Below are 17,944 nucleotides of genomic sequence, written 5' to 3'. Positions count from 1 at the left end.
TCCCCTTCTCCTCCTGCCTCCAATCCCTCCCAGCATCAGAGTCTTTTCCAGTGAGTCAACTCTTCACATGAGGTGGCCAAAGTACTGGAGTTTCAGCTTTAGCATCAGTCCTTCCAATGAACACCCAGGACTGATCTTTAGAATGGACTGGTTGGATCTCCTTGCAGTCCAAGGGACTCTCAAGAGTCTTCTCCAACACCACAGTTCAAAAGCATCAATTCTTTGGTGCTCAGCTTTCTTCACAGTCCAACTTTCATATCCATACCTGACCACTGGAAAAACCATAGCCTTGACTAGATGGACCTTTGTTGGCAAAGTAATATCTCTGCTTTTGAATATGCTATCTAGGTTGGTCATAACTTTTCTTCCAAGGAGTAAGTGTCTTTTAATTTCATGGCTGCAGTCACCATCTGCCGTGATTTTGGAGCCCCCCAAAATAAAATCTGACACTGTTTCCACTGTTTCCCCATCTATTTCCCATGAAGTGATGGGACCAGATGCCATGATCTTAGTTTTCTGAATGTTGAGCTTTAAGACAACTTTTTCACTCTCTTCTTTCACTTTCATCAAGAGGCTGTTTAGTTCCTCTTCACTTTCTGCTGTAAGGGTGGTGTCATCTGCATATCTAAAAGTCCATTAATTCTACACTTAAGAGCATAATTTCTTTATATAAGCACAATCTCATTTATGAATTACACATGATATGTAGTTTAGGATCCATCTACATTATGCTTGTAACTGCATGGTGCTGCTGCTGTTAAGTCGCTTCAGTCCTGTCCAACTCTGTGCGACCCTGTGGACTGCAGCCTACCAGGCTCCTTCGTCCATGGGATTTTCCAGGCAAGAGTACTGGAGTGGGTTGCCAAGAATTGATGCTCTTGAACTGTGGTGTTGGAGAAGACTCTTGAGAGTCCCTTGGACTGCAAGGAGATCCAACCAGTCCATCCTAAAGGAGATCAGTCCTGGGTGGTCATTGGAAGGACTGATGCTAAAGCTGAAACTCCAATACTTTGGCCACCTCATGCGAAGAGTTGACTCACTGGAAAGGACCCTGATGCTGGGAGAGATTGGGGGCAGGAGGAGAAGGGGACAACAGAGGAAGAGATGGCTGGATGGCATCACCGACTCAATGGACGTGAGTTTGAGTGAACTCCGGGAGTTGGTGATGGACAGGGAAGTCTGGCAAGCTGCAATTCATGAGGTCGCAAAGAGTCAGACACGACTGAGCGACTGAACTGAACCGAGGAAGGGGAACCCATTCCAGTGTTTTTGCCTGGAGAATCCCAGGGATGGAGGAGCCTGGGGTGCTACCTTCTATGGGGTCGCACAGTCAGACAGGACTGAAGCGACTTAGCAGCAGCAGCAGCAGGAAGGGGAATACAGGGGAAAACTTGGTAGAAGAAACTGGTTTTAGAAATGCTAAGTAAGGCACACCTTGTCAGTTGATTGAAATAGCTCTCTTTTTGAGATCCATTTATGGTGTTAAAATAAAAATTCCTGGAGACTGGAAATTTCTGAAGGGAGATGTGAGACCCTGGTGGCTCAGAGGTTAAAGCGTCTGCCTCCAATGCGGGAGACCTCGGTTCGATCCCTAGGTCGGGAAGATCCCCTGGAGAAGGAAATGGTAACCCACTCCAGTATTCTTGCCTGGAGAATCCCATGGATGAAGAAGCCTGGTAGGCTACAGTCCGCGGGGTCGCAAAGAGTAGGACACGACTGAGCGACTTCAGGCTACTCTCACTCGCTACCGTGGGTATTACTCGCCCTCTAGTGGCTAATTTAGGAATGTGTCCTTGAGAATATACATTTTCCATGGTGTACTTTGATAGAAGAGATTGGATCAAATACTTTGAAAATGTGTTTAAAGGAATTTTACTTATTGTGGGGAAAATTTACTATTGGAGTAGCATAATTCTGAAGTTAAGCTTGATTAGGGTATCTAAGGACAGCAATAAATGAATAAAGGTAACTGATTAATTTTCACCAACAGCAGAATGACAGTAACTCTGATACTGCTGCTGCTGCTAAGTCGCTTCAGTCGTGTCCGACTCTGTGCGACCCCATAGATGGCAGCCCACCAGGCTCCCCCGTCCCTGGGATTCTCCAGGCAAGAACACTGGAGTGGGTTGCCATTTCCTTCTCCAATGCATGAAAGTGAAAAGTGAAAGGGAAGTCGCTCGGTCGTGTCAGACTCTTCGCGACCCCATGGACTGCAGCCTACCAGGCTCCTTTGTCCATGGGATTTTCCAGGCAAGAATACTGGAGTGGGGTGCCATTGCCTTCTCCAAACTCTGATACAGGAAGTAATAAATTATTTTAATTCAAAGAATAATGCCTGAGTTTGGCATTAGAAGCCTTTAGTTTGAGCCTGGCTTTTCTCCTTGCTAACTGTCAAAGCTTGGACCTATAGAACGCTGGGTACTGTGCATGGAAGCCAAGTTTGAAAGACTTCAGATACCTTTGTTCTTCTTTTGCAGATAAACCTGGTTTATACAACATCTGCCTTCTCCGAATTTTACAAGCAGTCTACAGTTGCTGATATCAGGTATGGAAAGTCCCTTGCTTTGGGACTTCTACATTCACTGCTGTAAATTCCTCAGAATGGTGTGGAAGGGCTGTGATAACATCATTTGCAAGTAACTTCTTGGGGATAGTTGTGGGTTAATACCCTTTTAGCACAATTGTGACCCACATCTTTGTCATGCTGAGTTTTTCTCTTCATTTACTGAAACTCACCAGGAACTCTCCTGGAGAAGGAAATGGCAACCCATTCCAGTATTTTTGCTGGGAAAATCCCATGGACAGAGGAGCCTGGTGGGCTAAAGACCATGGAATCACAGAGTCAAACACGACTGAGAGACTGAACAGACACAAACACCCGGAATTAACCTGGACCTCTGTACTAATGCTGCTAGGCAAAATGGCCATAAACATGTCCACTGCTATTAGGTGAAGGCAAAAATAAAACACTGATTGATGTATTTCAAAATATGTTCAGTAAAAAGCTAGTGGCTAGAAATCTTCTGAGAAAAAAAGCATCCCATGGTCAAATGATTTTTAGGAAAATTTGTGTGCTGTGTACTGTATCTTGCCTTCCCCCACCTCCGCTGTATCTGCAGAGATTCATAATTCATTTTGGCAGATTAAAGGCACTAAGAAAGTCTTGTAGTAAAGCAGTTTGTTTCCTTTCCTTCACTTTCCATTTCCCAAAATATGTGTGGTAGAACGCTATCTTATGTTTTTTTCATAAAACATGACAATATTTATGTCTTAGGAGATTCTGCTCCAAGAGGAAACTGAAGCAGGAGCAGCTACCTGAAAACCAAATTAGGCTTCAATTCTAGATTTGTTACTCAGCAGCTGTATGATTTTGAGTTGACCCTCATTTCTTCCTGTGTAAAGTCAGAAGAGTAATTGGACCTTCCTCACAGGATTAATGGGATAAAGCAGATTTAGCAGTGTGTCTAAAGATCCTGAGGTATCCAGCATTCTAAGTGTTGTTATTTGTAATGGCAGTGAACATTGATTGATACCCATAGAAACAGTGTATTCTCCATGCTGCTGCTGCTAAGTCGCTTCAGTCGTGTCTGACTCTGTGTGACCCCATAGACGGCAGCCCACCAGGCTCCTCCATCCCTTGGATTCTCCAGGCAAGAACACTGGAGTGGTTTGCCATTTCCTTCTCCAGTGCATGAAAGTGAAAAGTGAAAGTGAAGTCGCTCAGTCGTGTCCGACTCTTCACGACCCCATGGACTGCAGCCCACCAGGCTCCTCCATCCATGGGATTTTCCAGGCAGGAGTACTGGAATGGGTGCCACTGCCTTCTCCGGTATTCTCCATGGAGATGCAAAATATACTAATGGTTCTAGATCTGAACCCAGGGCAAGAATACACATATCAAGATGCTTTTCTTTCTAAATTCCCATAAAAGTGGTCAATGGCTTCCTAAAGAAGGAAGTTATGTTTATTGAAGGGTGTGGTCGTTGGCTTCACCTTGAATTTATCAGTTGGGTCACTGGCTCCTTGTGAATGTCTACTTCCGAAGAGGTATATCCCTGAACTTCTTTCTCTTTTCACTGTAGCAGTAACAACAAAGGTGGCCTCCTTGTCCACTTCTGGCTTGTATTTGTCATGCCTCATGCCAAGGGCCACATCTTCTGTGAGGACTGTGTGGCTGCTATCTTGAAGGACTCCATCCAGACAAGCATCATAAACCGGACTTCTGTGGGGAGCCTGCAGGGTCTGGCTGTGGACATGGACTCTGTGGTACTAAATGGTGATTACTGGGTAATTCTTCAAGCTCTCCTTCCAGCTGTACTCTTGATACTGTTTTATCATAATCAATGTTGTCACGAAGTACAGTCTTCCCTCTGTGTCCATGGACTCTGCATTCATGGATTCAACCAACCATGGGTTCAAAATATTCAGGAAAAAAAAAATCCAGAAAGTTCCAAAAAGCAAAACTTGAATTTGCTGCAGGCTGGCAAATTAACACAGCATTTATGTTAAATTAGCTACTATAAGTAATCTTGAGATGATCTGAAGTATACCAGAGGATGTGCATGGATTTTAATGCAAATACTATTCCACTTTATACAAAGGACTTGAGTGTCCTTGGATTTTGGTGTCCTTGGGGGTAGTCTTGGATCCAGTTCCTGGTGGATATTGAGGAATGACTGTATTCTTTTCCACAATCTCAGTGGAAAAGGATTAGCTAAAGACTCTGGAGGTACATTGATAAAGAAAGTTGCTAAATGTCATATACAAAGATTAGACAATAGAATTAGGGTCAAATATATTTATGAAATATATAAAATGTAACAGGGCTTCCCTTGTGGCTCAGATGGTAAAGCGTCTGCCTACAATACAGGAGACACGGGTTTGATCCCTGGGTCGGGAAGTTCCCTTGGAGAAGGAAATGACAACCCACTCCAGTATTCTTGCCTGGAAAATCCCATGGACGGAGGAGTCCAGCAGGCTACAGTCCATGGGGTTGCAAAGAGTCAGACACGACTGAGAGATTTCACTTCACTTCACTTCATATTTATGAAATTAAATTTATTAAAGTATACCCTTCCCTATGGGGCTTCCCTAGTGGCTCAGTGGTAAAGAACTTGCCTGACAATGTAGGACACGCGGATTCAATCCCTGGGCCTGGAAGATCCCCTGGAGAAGGAAGTGGCAACCTGCTCCAGTATTCTTACCTGGAATATCCCAAGGACAGAGGAGCCTGGCAGGCTACAGTCCATGGAGTCGCAAAAGAGTCGAATAGGACTGAGTGACTAAACAACAAACCCTCCTCTATGCTTAATTTGGGCTGCAGTCATCTTTAAACCAAGGCTCCAAGGGACAAAGTCCTGAAGAAGGAAAGTTTTCCTGAGGTTTACTTTGCTTGTTTCTTCCTTCGTGCAGACAGACCTGTGTCTATGTTCTATAGTCTGTTCCAATGCTCCAAAATGGCCTGCTCCATAGCACAGTCAAAATGCAAACTCCATCACTTGTCTTAACAGAAAAGTGGTTTAATTATTATTTAACCCCAAATGTATGCACCTTTCTATTTTGATTTAAATTAGACAGATAGATATAAGTGGGCATATAGTGGGTAATGAAAAGTATTTGGAATAAGTAATGAATGAATGGAAAATGTCTAGTGGAAATTTCTGTACCACATACACTATTTCAGATGCAAAAGCAGGTATTTTCATATTTTGTTGGGTTTTTTTGTCTTCAAAAGTGTTTAAAACTTGTTACCACAGGTGATTTGAAGCATAAAAGTAAGGAGAATAGTTTAGTGAACTCTTACACCCTTTATTCAGCTTCAACAACTATCAACTCATTACTGTTCTATTTGATCTCTAAATACCTAAATGACTTCCTTGACTTTACAGGATTATTTTAAAGCAAATCTCAGATATACTGATTGCTTTTAAATGATTGAAAATATTTTTACTAAGCAAAATTCTGACACACTGATTTCTGGGACTGACAGGTTTTTTTTTTCTATGTACTTTTTCATTGCAGCTGGTCTTCGGTCAGATTACTCTTCAACCATAGGATCTGGTAAATTCTATCTGTGGTTTCTTCCCTGCCCTTCCTCCCCCCACCCCTTCCATGTCCCTGCCTACAAATCTATATCCTTTCTGGCTGTAGCTTTCCTGTTCAATGGTGTTTGTTAGTGTTCTTTCAGTTGCAAGTGACAAATGGATATTCAGACTAGGTTAAGCATGAAGGAAATTTGATTGACTCATATAACTGGGATATACATAGAGTATCTTGGTTGCAGGCATGGTTGGGTCCAGGTTCTAAGATAAAATATCATCAGGACTCTGCATTTTTGCTTTCTTCTGTTGAGGCTTCATCAAGTGGTTCTTCCAGTGTGGTGGCATAAATGGCCACCAGCAGATCCAAGCAAGAAAACCTCACCTATATTTCATGATAGTTCCTGCAGAAGTCCTGGCACTGAATCTCATTGTCTCAAACTGGCAGACATGCTGCCTCCCAAACCATCTTCTCTGGCTCTGATTGGTCAGTCTGAATAGTGTGCTTACCTCTGGATCTAGGGGTGAGTTTAACCCCAACGAAGCCATGTAGAGGATGGTTTCTCAAAGTAAAATCTAGGCACTGTTATCAGAAGATATGAGAGTGGATTCTAGGCTGGCAAAAGCAGCAGATATTCTCCATGTGAGCTCTTTTGTTGTTTGTTTTTTATAAAGATTTCTAGAAAAATCATTCTTAAAACAAAACAAAGCAAAACCAAGTGCTGTCTCTGCAGACAAAGGCTGCTCCCAGGACTTCTATGCAGATCATCTGTCTCTCCGCTACCCTCTGGAGATTTCAACAACCTCAGGGAGGCTGATGTGCCACTTCAAGCTGGTGGCCACAGTGGGCCATCTGATCCGACTCTCGATAGAGTCTGTCCAAATTGAAGCCGACAGCTGTGTCACCAACTCCCTGACCATTTATGACTCTCTCTTGCCAATCCGGAGCACCGTCTTGTACAGGTATGATGCAGGCACTCTAGTGGGCAAGTGAAAAGAGTTTTTATAACGCCTCTCTTTTGCAGTGTCTGGGTTGCCCTTGGATTTTTTTTAACCATTTTTGTGTATGTTCATGAGGTCAGAGACTGACCCATGCCTTAGCTAGTGCGCCATGGATTAGCCAGAGCCTATCAGACACAATGTTTCTTTTCACTTGTAGCTTACAACAGTCAAAATCAGTACAGTGGGAACTTTGGTCAATAGTTTTGATATATAACAGATTTGTGGGGGGTGGGGAATCTTAATTTTACTTCATTACAATCACAGTGAAGGCCATTGTTTCAGTAGAATGTTTAAATATGCCCTCCACCAGGCGATCTTCCTGACCCAGGGATTCAACCCACAGCTCTATGTCTCCTGCATTAGCAGGTGGGTTCTTTATCACTAGAGCCACCTGGGAAGCCCGTTTGAATAAATATTCTATTATGATTACATAGCTATAGAAAAATAAAATTTTTCTTTATTATAAAGATAATACAATGTTCAATGTGAAAGTGAGGTCAATCAGAGAAAACCATGTCAATTATTTTGCATTTCCATTACCCAGAAAAAATAAATGTTACAGTTTTGCATATATTCTTACATTCATACATGTACATTATTCTACCCATATATACATATCTTAGTATTTTCTACTTACTAGTAGACATCTTTTTGTGACTGTTTAATAGTTTGATAACCTAGTAATGTCAGTAGGCTTTATTAAGAATTTGTTATTTTTACTCATTGTGCTAAAAGACATACAAGTTATCCTATCATTTAAAATAATTTTTATGCATGTATAGAATAATATTTTTGTAAGTGTTATTTCTTCATATTTTGCTGGTGAATGGACATGTTAAAAATTCAGTGTCTAAAAATTTGTAATGAAAAGTACTTGTGACTAATTCTCATCCCTCAATCATTGTTGTTGGTTTCTTTTCAGTATTCCCAGACACAGTTAGTTATCTCATTTAATCCCCATCACAATGCTATGAGGAGTATACTATTATTATTACTACCATTTCAGAGTTGTGAAACTGTCATTTATGAAGAATTAGTTACTTCATTGCTCAGTTAAGTGATGGAGCTAATTTTCGAACCCAGTTTTCCCTGGTGAAGAGCTATTGAATTTTGCCATTAAATACTCTTCAGGTATACCTTGTTTGCTCTCAAGGAGGGTCCAGTGACAGCCATCCAGGAGCATTCTTCCATAGTCACTGGACAAAAATTTCTGTACCTAGATCAGCTCTCCTCCATCTGTAGTGTCCTGTGGCAACTAACTGATGACGACCTGGCTGGCAAAGTCCAAAACATGAGAATCGTGCAGATGGCCCAAGAAATGTGCAGAATTAGTGCGGATGAAGGTCCAACCCTCAACAACCTATTATTTATGCACTTTTGTTTTGTTATCTGGTTTCAGAATTTGTGAACCTACAAGAACATTAAAATCGTTTGTTTCCACAAATAATCTCATGTTGGTGACATTTAAGTCTCCTCAGGTATGGAGGCTATCAGGAATTCGGGCATATTTTGAAGTCATTCCGGAACAAAGTAAGTCTTTCCCGGTTGAAATAAGTTATGAGAAATACTTGTTTTGATAAGATACTCCAGTCATATCTCTCCTGAGGCTATGTTGTAATACTAGTTGCATTACGTCAGGATCCTGAGCCAGGGTCTGGTCAGAAGAGGGGCATCTTATTAGTTATTCTAACAGAGAGGATTTAATATACAGAACTGTTAGTTCAGTTGTAGAGGTATGAAAATGGGTATCTCAAAAGGCAAAAAAAAAAAAAAAATCCCATAAAAACATGAAAACAAAAAGACTGTAAGTTATCACAGATGTAACACATGTAGGAAGCAACTACCATTGGTAGATTTGGAGGAACAAATAAAAGCAACTGGAGTGATTACAGTTTAGGACTTGGAGGAGAGGGTCTGTGGAATGAAATTCAGGCCTCTGAGGAGGGGGTCCTGCCTAGCTGGTGTTCATGTCTATGATTTTGGAAGTTCATTAAGTTGGGACCCAGGCCTCTGAGGGGAGGGTGCGAGACAGCTGAGCTGTATCTTTTAGGGAGACACAAAGTGGAAGTGGGGAAACTGCTAGCAGTATTCAACTCTGCTACAAGAAGGAAGAGAACCTGCAGGGGTGAAGCGGCACTGCTGGGGTGACACTCCCAGAAATAAGAAACAGACACAAGTCCTGTTCTTCCTCTCCAGATTTCTAGCCTCTCTTTAGCACCCCTTACTGGCAGAGCCCGTGTACTTGCCTGCTAAATTGCTTCAGTCCGACTCTTTGCAACCCTATAGGCTGTGGCCTTCTAGTCTCTTGTGTCCATGGGATTCTCCAGGCAAGAATACTGGAGTGGGTTGCCATGCCCTCTCTAGGGGATCTTCCCAACCCAGGGATCGAACCCTCATCTCTCACGTTTCCTGCATTGGCAAGTCGATTCTTTACCACTAGTGCCACCTGGGAAGCCCTCTGGCAGAGTCTATCAGGGGGTAAAAGAAAGAAGTTTGCAGAGTGTCAGACCAGCCTTGCAGAGCAGAGAGGGATGGGTTTGGAGCTGAGGGACAATAGCGTGGTGGAGCACATTCTTTTAGCACATTCTTTCGTGAATTCTCATTTACAGTAATGCACACGTGTACCAGGCTTCCCAGGTGGTGCTAATGCTAAAGAACCAGCCTGCCAATGCAGGAGACATAAGAGATGTGGGTTTGATCCCTGGGCCAAGAACGTCCCCTGCAGGAGGACGTCACAACCCGTTCCAGTGTTCTTGCTTGGAGAAGCCCATGAACAGAGGAGCCTGGCAGGCTATAGTCCATAGGGTCGCAAAGAGTTGGACACAACTGAAGCGACTTAGCATGCGTGCACATGAGTGCTGAAGGTGCTTGTGATGCAAAACCCAGAGGTTTTCTAGTGAGCAAAAAGTGACCTTTCTCTTCATTCTTCTTTTTTTGACTTGGGTTGAAATAGTCGAACAGAACAGAATGAAAAGAGCCCTCACTGAAACTCTCATATTTTTGTAACATTTGTTGCCTTGGAAACTGCTCAAATCTTACAGGTTTTGCTGACTTTATGAACATCAACAGAAAGATCAGAATGGGAGATGAGGGTAAGGAGGGAAGAGAATTTGGCTGAAATAGATGGTGAGAGCTACAGGTTTATCGATATTTTAGGGCAGTGTCTCATTTTGATAAATTTTTACAAAATCAAATGTAAAATTAATTTATTGAACAAAATTGAACTCAATATTTGAGATATTGTTGCTTTGAAAGTTATCTGTAACTTCAATGGTTAAAAAAAAGAATTATAACAGAAATATGGTACTGGAATTTGTCTGTTCACTCTAAATATACTTATTGAATGTCTTTTGGATGCCAGGAACTACTTAGGTGTTAGGAAAATAATAAGCGAAATAGATAAAAAAATCAGTGCTCTCAGACAGCTTATATTCCAGCAGAAGGATGACCATATCAGTAAAAATAGACATTTAGATTGTCTTAAAGAGTGTAACATGTTATGTGAACTGGGTATACCCTTGATAACAAATACACACTAATTTGAACAAAATTAACTCAGAGCTTTAGAAATATATATTTATAGTGCTGTATGTCAAAATATATACACAGGGTTAATATATTAATTATAGCTCTAATTTTATTATAATTATTATTTTAATTTAATATTTTAATTAAAATAAAACTGGAAGAAAAAATATATTTAAACCACATTTTTTAAAGAAAGAAATGGCATCCTATAGATCTGTAACCAAAATAAATTATTTGAAAACAAGTGTAAACTTTGAACAGTATAATAGGTATATATCCTAGGGTACTATATCTTTTTAAAAAGTAGCTTACATTTCAAAGATAAGTATTTATTGATCAAGAAAATAATGTGTATTTATAATTAAAGAAATGTATACTATCTATTTCTCATAATTTCACAACTGCAAATCACTGTGTGTTACTGGATATTTTTTTCAGAATGTGAAAACACAGTGTTGGTCAAAGAAATCACTGGTTTTGAAGGGAAAATTTCAAGTCCATATTATCCAAGTTACTATCCTCCGAAATGCAAGTGTACCTGGAAATTTCAGGTAGCCTAGTTTTACCTCTATCTTAAAAAAAATATTGTTATCTTATTCTTAGTAACAATTTATCTCTGAATTTAATTATACTGATTGTTTAAATTATTGAAAAGAATGTTAGTTTTATAATATTTAAGCTTTATTAAAATATTTTACCTATAACATTCAAGTTTGTTGTAATTTCAACTTGTTTCCCACAAATTAACTGCTGTTTGCAACCTGGAGCTTACTTGTCCAGTTTCTTATTTTGTTTGTATTAAAAAATGCAGGCTTCCCTGGTGGCTCAGATGGTAAAGAATCTGCCTGCAATGTGGGAGACCCTGGATTGGGAAGATTCCCTGGAAAAGGGAATGGCTACCCATGCGAATATTCCAGGGGCTTCCCTGATGGCTCAGATTTAAAAATGCAAAGACATTATTATAGGATCAAACAACTTATTTTATTATGATTGAACTCATTTATTGTTAATTTTTAATTACTTCATTGGCAAGAATAATTTAAAAAATAAAAGTTGAATTTAGCAAGAAATGGCAACCCACTCCAGTATTCTTGTCTGGGGAATCCAATGGACAGAGGAGCCTGGAAGGCTACAGTACATGGGGTTGCAAAAAGTCAGACACGATTTAGCGATTAAAACAAACAAACAAAAATATATATCATTGTATAAACAAATCAGTGCAAAATTTATATGAAATACATACAACTTCTTCTAGTGCTAGACAGGGAGTTCCTGGTTTTTGTTTGTTTGTTTGTTTTTAAAATTTCAGTCTGTTACCTATTTTTCCTTCTTCAACTTAATATTCATGTAGAGGGAGATAATTGGAGAAGGAAATGGCAACCCACTCCAGTGTTCTTGCCTGGAGAATCCCAGGGACGGGGGAGCCTGGTGGGCTGCTGTCTCTGGGGTCGCACAGAGTCAGACACGACTGAAGCGACTCAGCGGCAGCAGCAGCAGAGGGAGACAGGGCAAGGTGTCACATTTGCTCTTCCAGCAAATGCATATGAAGTAATTTTTGTGAGACTATCCAGTATCTATGAGATGTAGATATTGGATATAAGCAGCAAGCACTGTCTAGTTTGTATTCAATCAGCATGTTGTTATTAAATGCCTGCTATGTGTCAGGCAGTATTCTAGACACTAGGATCCATGAAGTCTGACAAACACACACACACACACAAGCTCTGCTCTCATGGAATTCACTATAAAGTAGAGGGAGTCAGGTGACAAACAAATAAACAAGTAAAATGTTTAAAGACCCATATAGTCAAAGCTATGGCTTTTCCAGTAGTCATATGCAAATGTGAGAGTTGGTCATAAAGAAGGCTGGTGCTTAAGAATTGATGCTTTGGAATTGTGGTGCTGGAGAAGACTCTTGAGAGTCCCTTGGACTGCAAAGAGATCAAACCAGTCAATCCTAAAGGAAATTAACCCTAACTATTCATTTTAAGGACTGATGCTGAAGCTCCAATACTTTGGCCACCTGATGTGAAGAACTGACTCATTTGAAAAGACCCTGATGCTGGGAAAGATTGAAGGCCAAAGGAGAAGAGGGTGGCAGAGGATAAGATGGTTGGATGGCATCACCAACTCAATGGACATGAGTCTGAGCAAACATGTTTGCTAGGAGATGGTGAAGGACAGGGAGGCCTGGCATGCTGCAGTCCATGGACTTGCAAAGAACTGGACATGATCGAGCACCTGAACAACAGCAACAGAAATGTTTATAGCACATTCCATGACGGTAGAATGCTGTGGCAAATGAAGCTGGGGAGGGGCTTTGCAGCAGAGTTGGGGTGGCGGTGTGAAAGGTAGGAAGTCAGGGATTTGTTGTCTCAAATAGGATGATCAGGGAAAGCCTCACTGACAAGGGGACATTTGCACAGAACCGTGAGACACAAGGGAACTAACCTAGTGTGTTCTGAGGGCGACAGTGTTGCAGGCAAAGGGAAAAGCTGAGGCAAAGTCTCCCAGGCAGGAGCCTGCTTATTGCACATGTAGGATTTGTACAAGGTTATAACCGTTAAATACTGAAATAATTTCTTTATACCCAAATCTGTACTTGGTGTCAATGTCCTGCCAGCATGCATCCTTAAATTATTTTTTAATCATTATCATAAACATTTAAAATATATTTAAGACATAAAGGTGCTGAACTCTGGCTCACTGCCAGATTCTCGGTGCCTCAGGGAAGCAGAATCTCAGCGCCTCAGGTGGCTAGCTAGTATGAAGGTGGGGGAGGCGGGAAGAGGGAAAGAGAAGATGAGAAGGTTGGGGAAAGAGGAGGGAAAGACTTCAAATCTGCCTCTTCAATCTCTTTAATGAACAGTTATCTTCTTTATAATATCTAGAACTAGAAAGGGGTTTCCCAGGTGGCGCTAGTGATAAAGGATCTGCCTGTCAATGTAGGAGATGTGGGAGGCACAAGAGACACAGTTTCCATCCCTGGATCGAGAAGATTCCCTGGAGTAGGAAATGGCAACCTACTCCAGTATTCTTGCCTGGGAAATCCCAGGGCAGAGGAGCTAAGAGGGCTGTAGTCCCTGGAACTGCAAAGGGTCAGACATGACTGCGTGACTAAACACACAGAACAAGAAAGACTCCATTCCTAAAACCTCCAGGTGATTTTGAAATTCTTTTTGAGATAAAACAACTATTGATCCCACGTATAACTTAAAAGTTCCTAAACATTGCTGAGATTAAGTTTTAGTTTAAGGTACAAATAAAAATCACTCTATCTATCAGATCTAGGCCCTTAAATCTATTTCTCACTTCCACTGTATAATCAGAAGGGATTTGATTTAGGTCATACCTGAATGGTGTAGCGGTTTTCCCTACTTTCTTCAATTTCAGTCTGAATTTGGTAATAAGGAGTTCATGATCTGAGCCACAGTCAGCTCCTGGTCTTGTTTTTGTTGACTGTATAGAGCTTCTTCATCTTTGGCTGCAAAGAATATAATCAATCTGATTTCGATGTTGATCATCTGGTGATGTCCATGTGTAGAGTCTTCTCTTATGTTGTTGGAAGAGGGTGTTTGCTATGACCAGTGCATTTTCTTGGCAAAACTCTATTAGTCTTTGCCCTGCTTCATTCTGCATTCCAAGGCCAAATTTGCTTGTTACTCCAGGTGTTTCTTGACTTCCTACTTTTGCATTCCAGTCCCCTATAATGAAAAGGACATCTTTTGGGGGTGTTACTTCTAAAAGGTCTTGTAGGTCTTCATAAAACCGTTCAACTTCAGCTTCTTCAGCATTACTGGTTGGGGCATAGACTTGGATAACTGTGATATTGAATGGTTTGCCTTGGAGACAAACAGAGATCATTCTGTCATTTTTGAGATTGCATCCAAGTACTGCATTTTGGACTCTTTTGTTGACCATGATGGCTACTCCATTTCTTCTAAGGGATTCCTGCCCACAGTAGTAGATATAATGGTCATCTGAGTTAAATTCACCTATTCCAGTCCATTTTAGTTCGCTGATTCCTAGAATGTCGACATTCACCCTTGCCATCTCTTGTTTGACCACTTCCAATTTGCTTTGATTCATGGACCTGACATTCCAGGTTCCTATGAAACATTGCTCTTTACAGCATCAGACCTTGCTTCTATCACCAGTCACATCCACAGCTGGGTATTGTTTTTGCTTTGGCTCCATCCCTTCTTTCTTTCTGGAGTTATTTCTCCACTGATCTCCAGTAGCATATTGGGCACCTACTGACCTGGGGAGTTCCTCTTTCAGTATCCTATCATTTTGCCTTTTCATACTGTTCATGGGGTTCTCAAGGTAAGAATACTGAAGTGGTTTGCCATTCCCTTCTCCAGTGGACCACATTCTATCAGACTTCTCTACCATGACCCGCCAGTCTTGGGTTGCCCCGCTGGCATGGCTTAGTTTCACTGAGTTAGATAAGGCTGTGGTCCTAGTGTGATTAGACTGACTAGTTTTCTGTGAGTATGGTTTCAGGGATCAAGACCATCCCCATGGAAAAGAAATGCAAAAAAGAATAATGGCTGTCTGGGGAGGCCTTACAAATAGCTGTGAAAAGAAGAGAGGTGAAAAGCAAAGGAGAAAAGGAAAGATATAAGCATCTGAATGCAGAGTTCCAAAGAATAGCAAGAAGAGATAAGAAAGCCTTCTTCAGGGATCAATGCAAAGAAATGGAGGAAAAGAACAGAATGGGAAAGACTAGAGATCTCTTCAAGAAAATTAGAGATACCAAGGGAACATTTCATGCAAAGATGGGCTTGATAAAGGACAGAAATGGTCTGGACCTAACAGAAGCAGAAGATATTAAGAAGAGGTGGCAAGAATACACAGAAGAACTGTACAAAAAACATCTTCATGACCCAGATAATCACGATGGTGTGATCACTCATCTAGAGCCAGACATTCTGGAATGTGAAGTCAAGTGGGCCTTAGAAAGCATCACAACGAACAAAACTCGTGGAGGTGATGGAATTCTAGTGGAGCTATTTCAAATCCTGAAAGATGATGCTGTGAAAGTGCTGCACTCAATATGCCAGCAAATTTGGAAAACTCAGCAGTGGCCACAGGACTGGAAAAGGTCAGTTTTCATTCCAATTCCAAAGAAAGGCAATGCCAAAGAATGCTCAAACTACCACACAATTGCACTCATCTCACATGCTACTAAAGTAATGCTCAAAATTCTCCAAGCCAAGCTTCAGCAATATGTGAACCGTGAACTTCCAGATGTTCAAGCTGGTTTTAGAAAAGACAGAGGAACCAGAGATCAAATTGCTGACATCTACTGGATCATAGAAAAAAGCAAGAGAGTTCCAGAAAAACATCTATTTCTGCTTTATTGACTATGCCAAAGCCTTTGACTGTGTGGATCACAATAAACTGTGGAATATTCTTCAAGAAATGGGAATACCAGACCACCTGATCTGTCTCTTAAGAAATCTGTATGCAGGTCAAGAAGCAACAGTTAGAACTGGACATGGAACAACAGACTGGTTTCAAATAGGAAAAGGAGTACATCAAGGCTGTATACTGTCACCCTGCTTATTTATCTTATGTGCAGAGTACATCATGAGAAACACTGGACTGGAAGAAACACAAGCTGGAATCAAGATTGCCGGGAGAAATATCAATAACCTCAGATATGCAGATGACACCACCCTTATGGCAGAAAGTGAAGAAGAACTAAAAAGCCTCTTGATGAAAGTGAAAGAGGAGAGCGAAAAAGTTGGTTTAAAGCTCGACATTCAGAAAACAAAGATCATGGCATCCGGTCCCATCACTTCATGGGAAATAGATGGGGAAACAGTGGAAACAGTGTCAGACTTTAATTTTTTGGGCTCCAAAATCACTGCAGATGGTGACTGCAGCCATGAAATTAAAAGACACTTACTCCTTGGAAGAAAATTTATGACCAACCTAGATAGCATATTCAAAAGCAGAGACATTACTTTGCCAACTATGGTCCGTCTAGTCAAGGCTATGGTTTTCCAGTGGTCATGTATGGATGTGAGAGTTGGACTGTGAAGAAGGCTGAGCGCCGAAGAATTGATGCTTTTGAACTGTGATGTTGGAGAAGACTCTTGAGAGTCCCTTGGACTGCAAGGAGATCCAACCAGTCCATTCTGAAGGAGATCAGCCCTGGGATTTCTGTGGAAGGACTGATGCTAAAGCTGAAACTCCAGTACTTTGGCCACCTCATGTGAAGAGTTGACTCATTGGAAAAGACTCTGATGCTGGGAAGGATTGGGGGCAGGAGGAGAAGGGGATGACAGAGGATGAGATGGCTGCATGGCCTCACTGACTCGATGGGCGTGAGTCTGAGTGAACTCCGGGAGTTGGTGATGGACAGGGAGGCCTGGCGTGCTGCGATTCATGGGGTCGCAAAGAGTCGGACATGATTGAGCGACTGAACTGAACTGAGCAAATAAAAATATCAAATCACTTTCTGTTTCACTGAATCAAGGGTTAGAAATGCTGAATAAAAGGAAATCTTTATAAGGAAAAGAGCCTGGGGGTGGGAAATGGGAAATGAGAGACAGGAAATACTGGGGACAGACTTTGGGGATGACACCATTTCCCAGAGATCAAGATCAGTCCTTCTCAGGGTGAAGGTCAAATAAAGCTGTTCCTTCCTTAGAAAGCTTTGAGCAGCCACCGATAGCTGCATGAGAGCATGTTTCTGAATGGAAATCACGTAAAAAATAATTTGTCACTTGCAAAATAACTTTGCCTTTATTAAAAATGATTAAGAACCAGATGACTTAAGCAACAAAAATACTGACTCAAGTCATGATAAACCTTGTTTTACGCAAGAGTTGTTTATGTCATCCGCAGTCCTTCTTAGGACTTAGTCCAATTTCCAAATCTACTGAAGAACAATCAATTCCCTTTGCCAACTCACTTTCAGCTGAGTTTTTAAGGTCTTATTTATCTGAGAAAGTTTAACTCTTGCTCCAACTTAGAGCCCATCTGATTCTTCTCCCAAGCTCTCCTGTTCATTCAATGAACAATTGTAGACTGTCTGCTACATGTCAGGCACTGTACCTGTATGGGGTTGCCTAGTAGCAAGGTGACCAAAGTCCTTGGCAGAGCTTGTAGACTACAGAGAAGGGAGATATTAAATCAGAAAAACCAAAAAAAGACTTTGAGGTTATAATATGTGGTCTACTTTTGTTTAGTGTGCTCAGTGGCATCGACTCTTTGTGACCCCATGGATTGTAGCCCACTAGTTTCTCTGACCATGGGATTTTCCAAGCAAGAGTACTGGAGTGGGTTGCCATGCCCTTCTCCGGGGGATCTTCCCAACCCAGGGATATAACCAAGTCTCTTACGTCTCACTAGCGCCACCT

The 17,944-nt window shown here is 41.4% G+C and overlaps 1 protein-coding gene across 2 annotated transcripts in view; it reads left to right on the top strand.

The window, feature by feature from the left end:
- Positions 1-17,944, top strand: part of TMPRSS7 (transmembrane serine protease 7) — a 44,637-nt gene that overhangs the window by 4,326 nt on the left and 22,367 nt on the right. Inside the window, exons 2-7 of one of the 2 annotated variants that reach the window (XM_040224370.1) lie at positions 2,478-2,545; positions 4,083-4,276; positions 6,022-6,060; positions 6,773-7,001; positions 8,440-8,570; positions 11,007-11,119. In XM_040224370.1, coding sequence (XP_040080304.1) covers positions 2,478-2,545; positions 4,083-4,276; positions 6,022-6,060; positions 6,773-7,001; positions 8,440-8,570; positions 11,007-11,119 — 774 coding nt within the window. The remainder of the gene's footprint in view (positions 1-2,477; positions 2,546-4,082; positions 4,277-6,021; positions 6,061-6,772; positions 7,002-8,439; positions 8,571-11,006; positions 11,120-17,944) is intronic. The other variant, XM_040224378.1, reaches the window with a different exon arrangement.

This window comes from Oryx dammah, unplaced genomic scaffold, assembly GCF_014754425.2.
Source record: "Oryx dammah isolate SB20612 unplaced genomic scaffold, SCBI_Odam_1.1 HiC_scaffold_2, whole genome shotgun sequence".
NCBI lineage: Eukaryota > Metazoa > Chordata > Mammalia > Artiodactyla > Bovidae > Oryx > Oryx dammah.
Note: the sequence above shows the minus strand (reverse complement) of the source record. Positions and strands in the feature narration are given on the sequence as shown.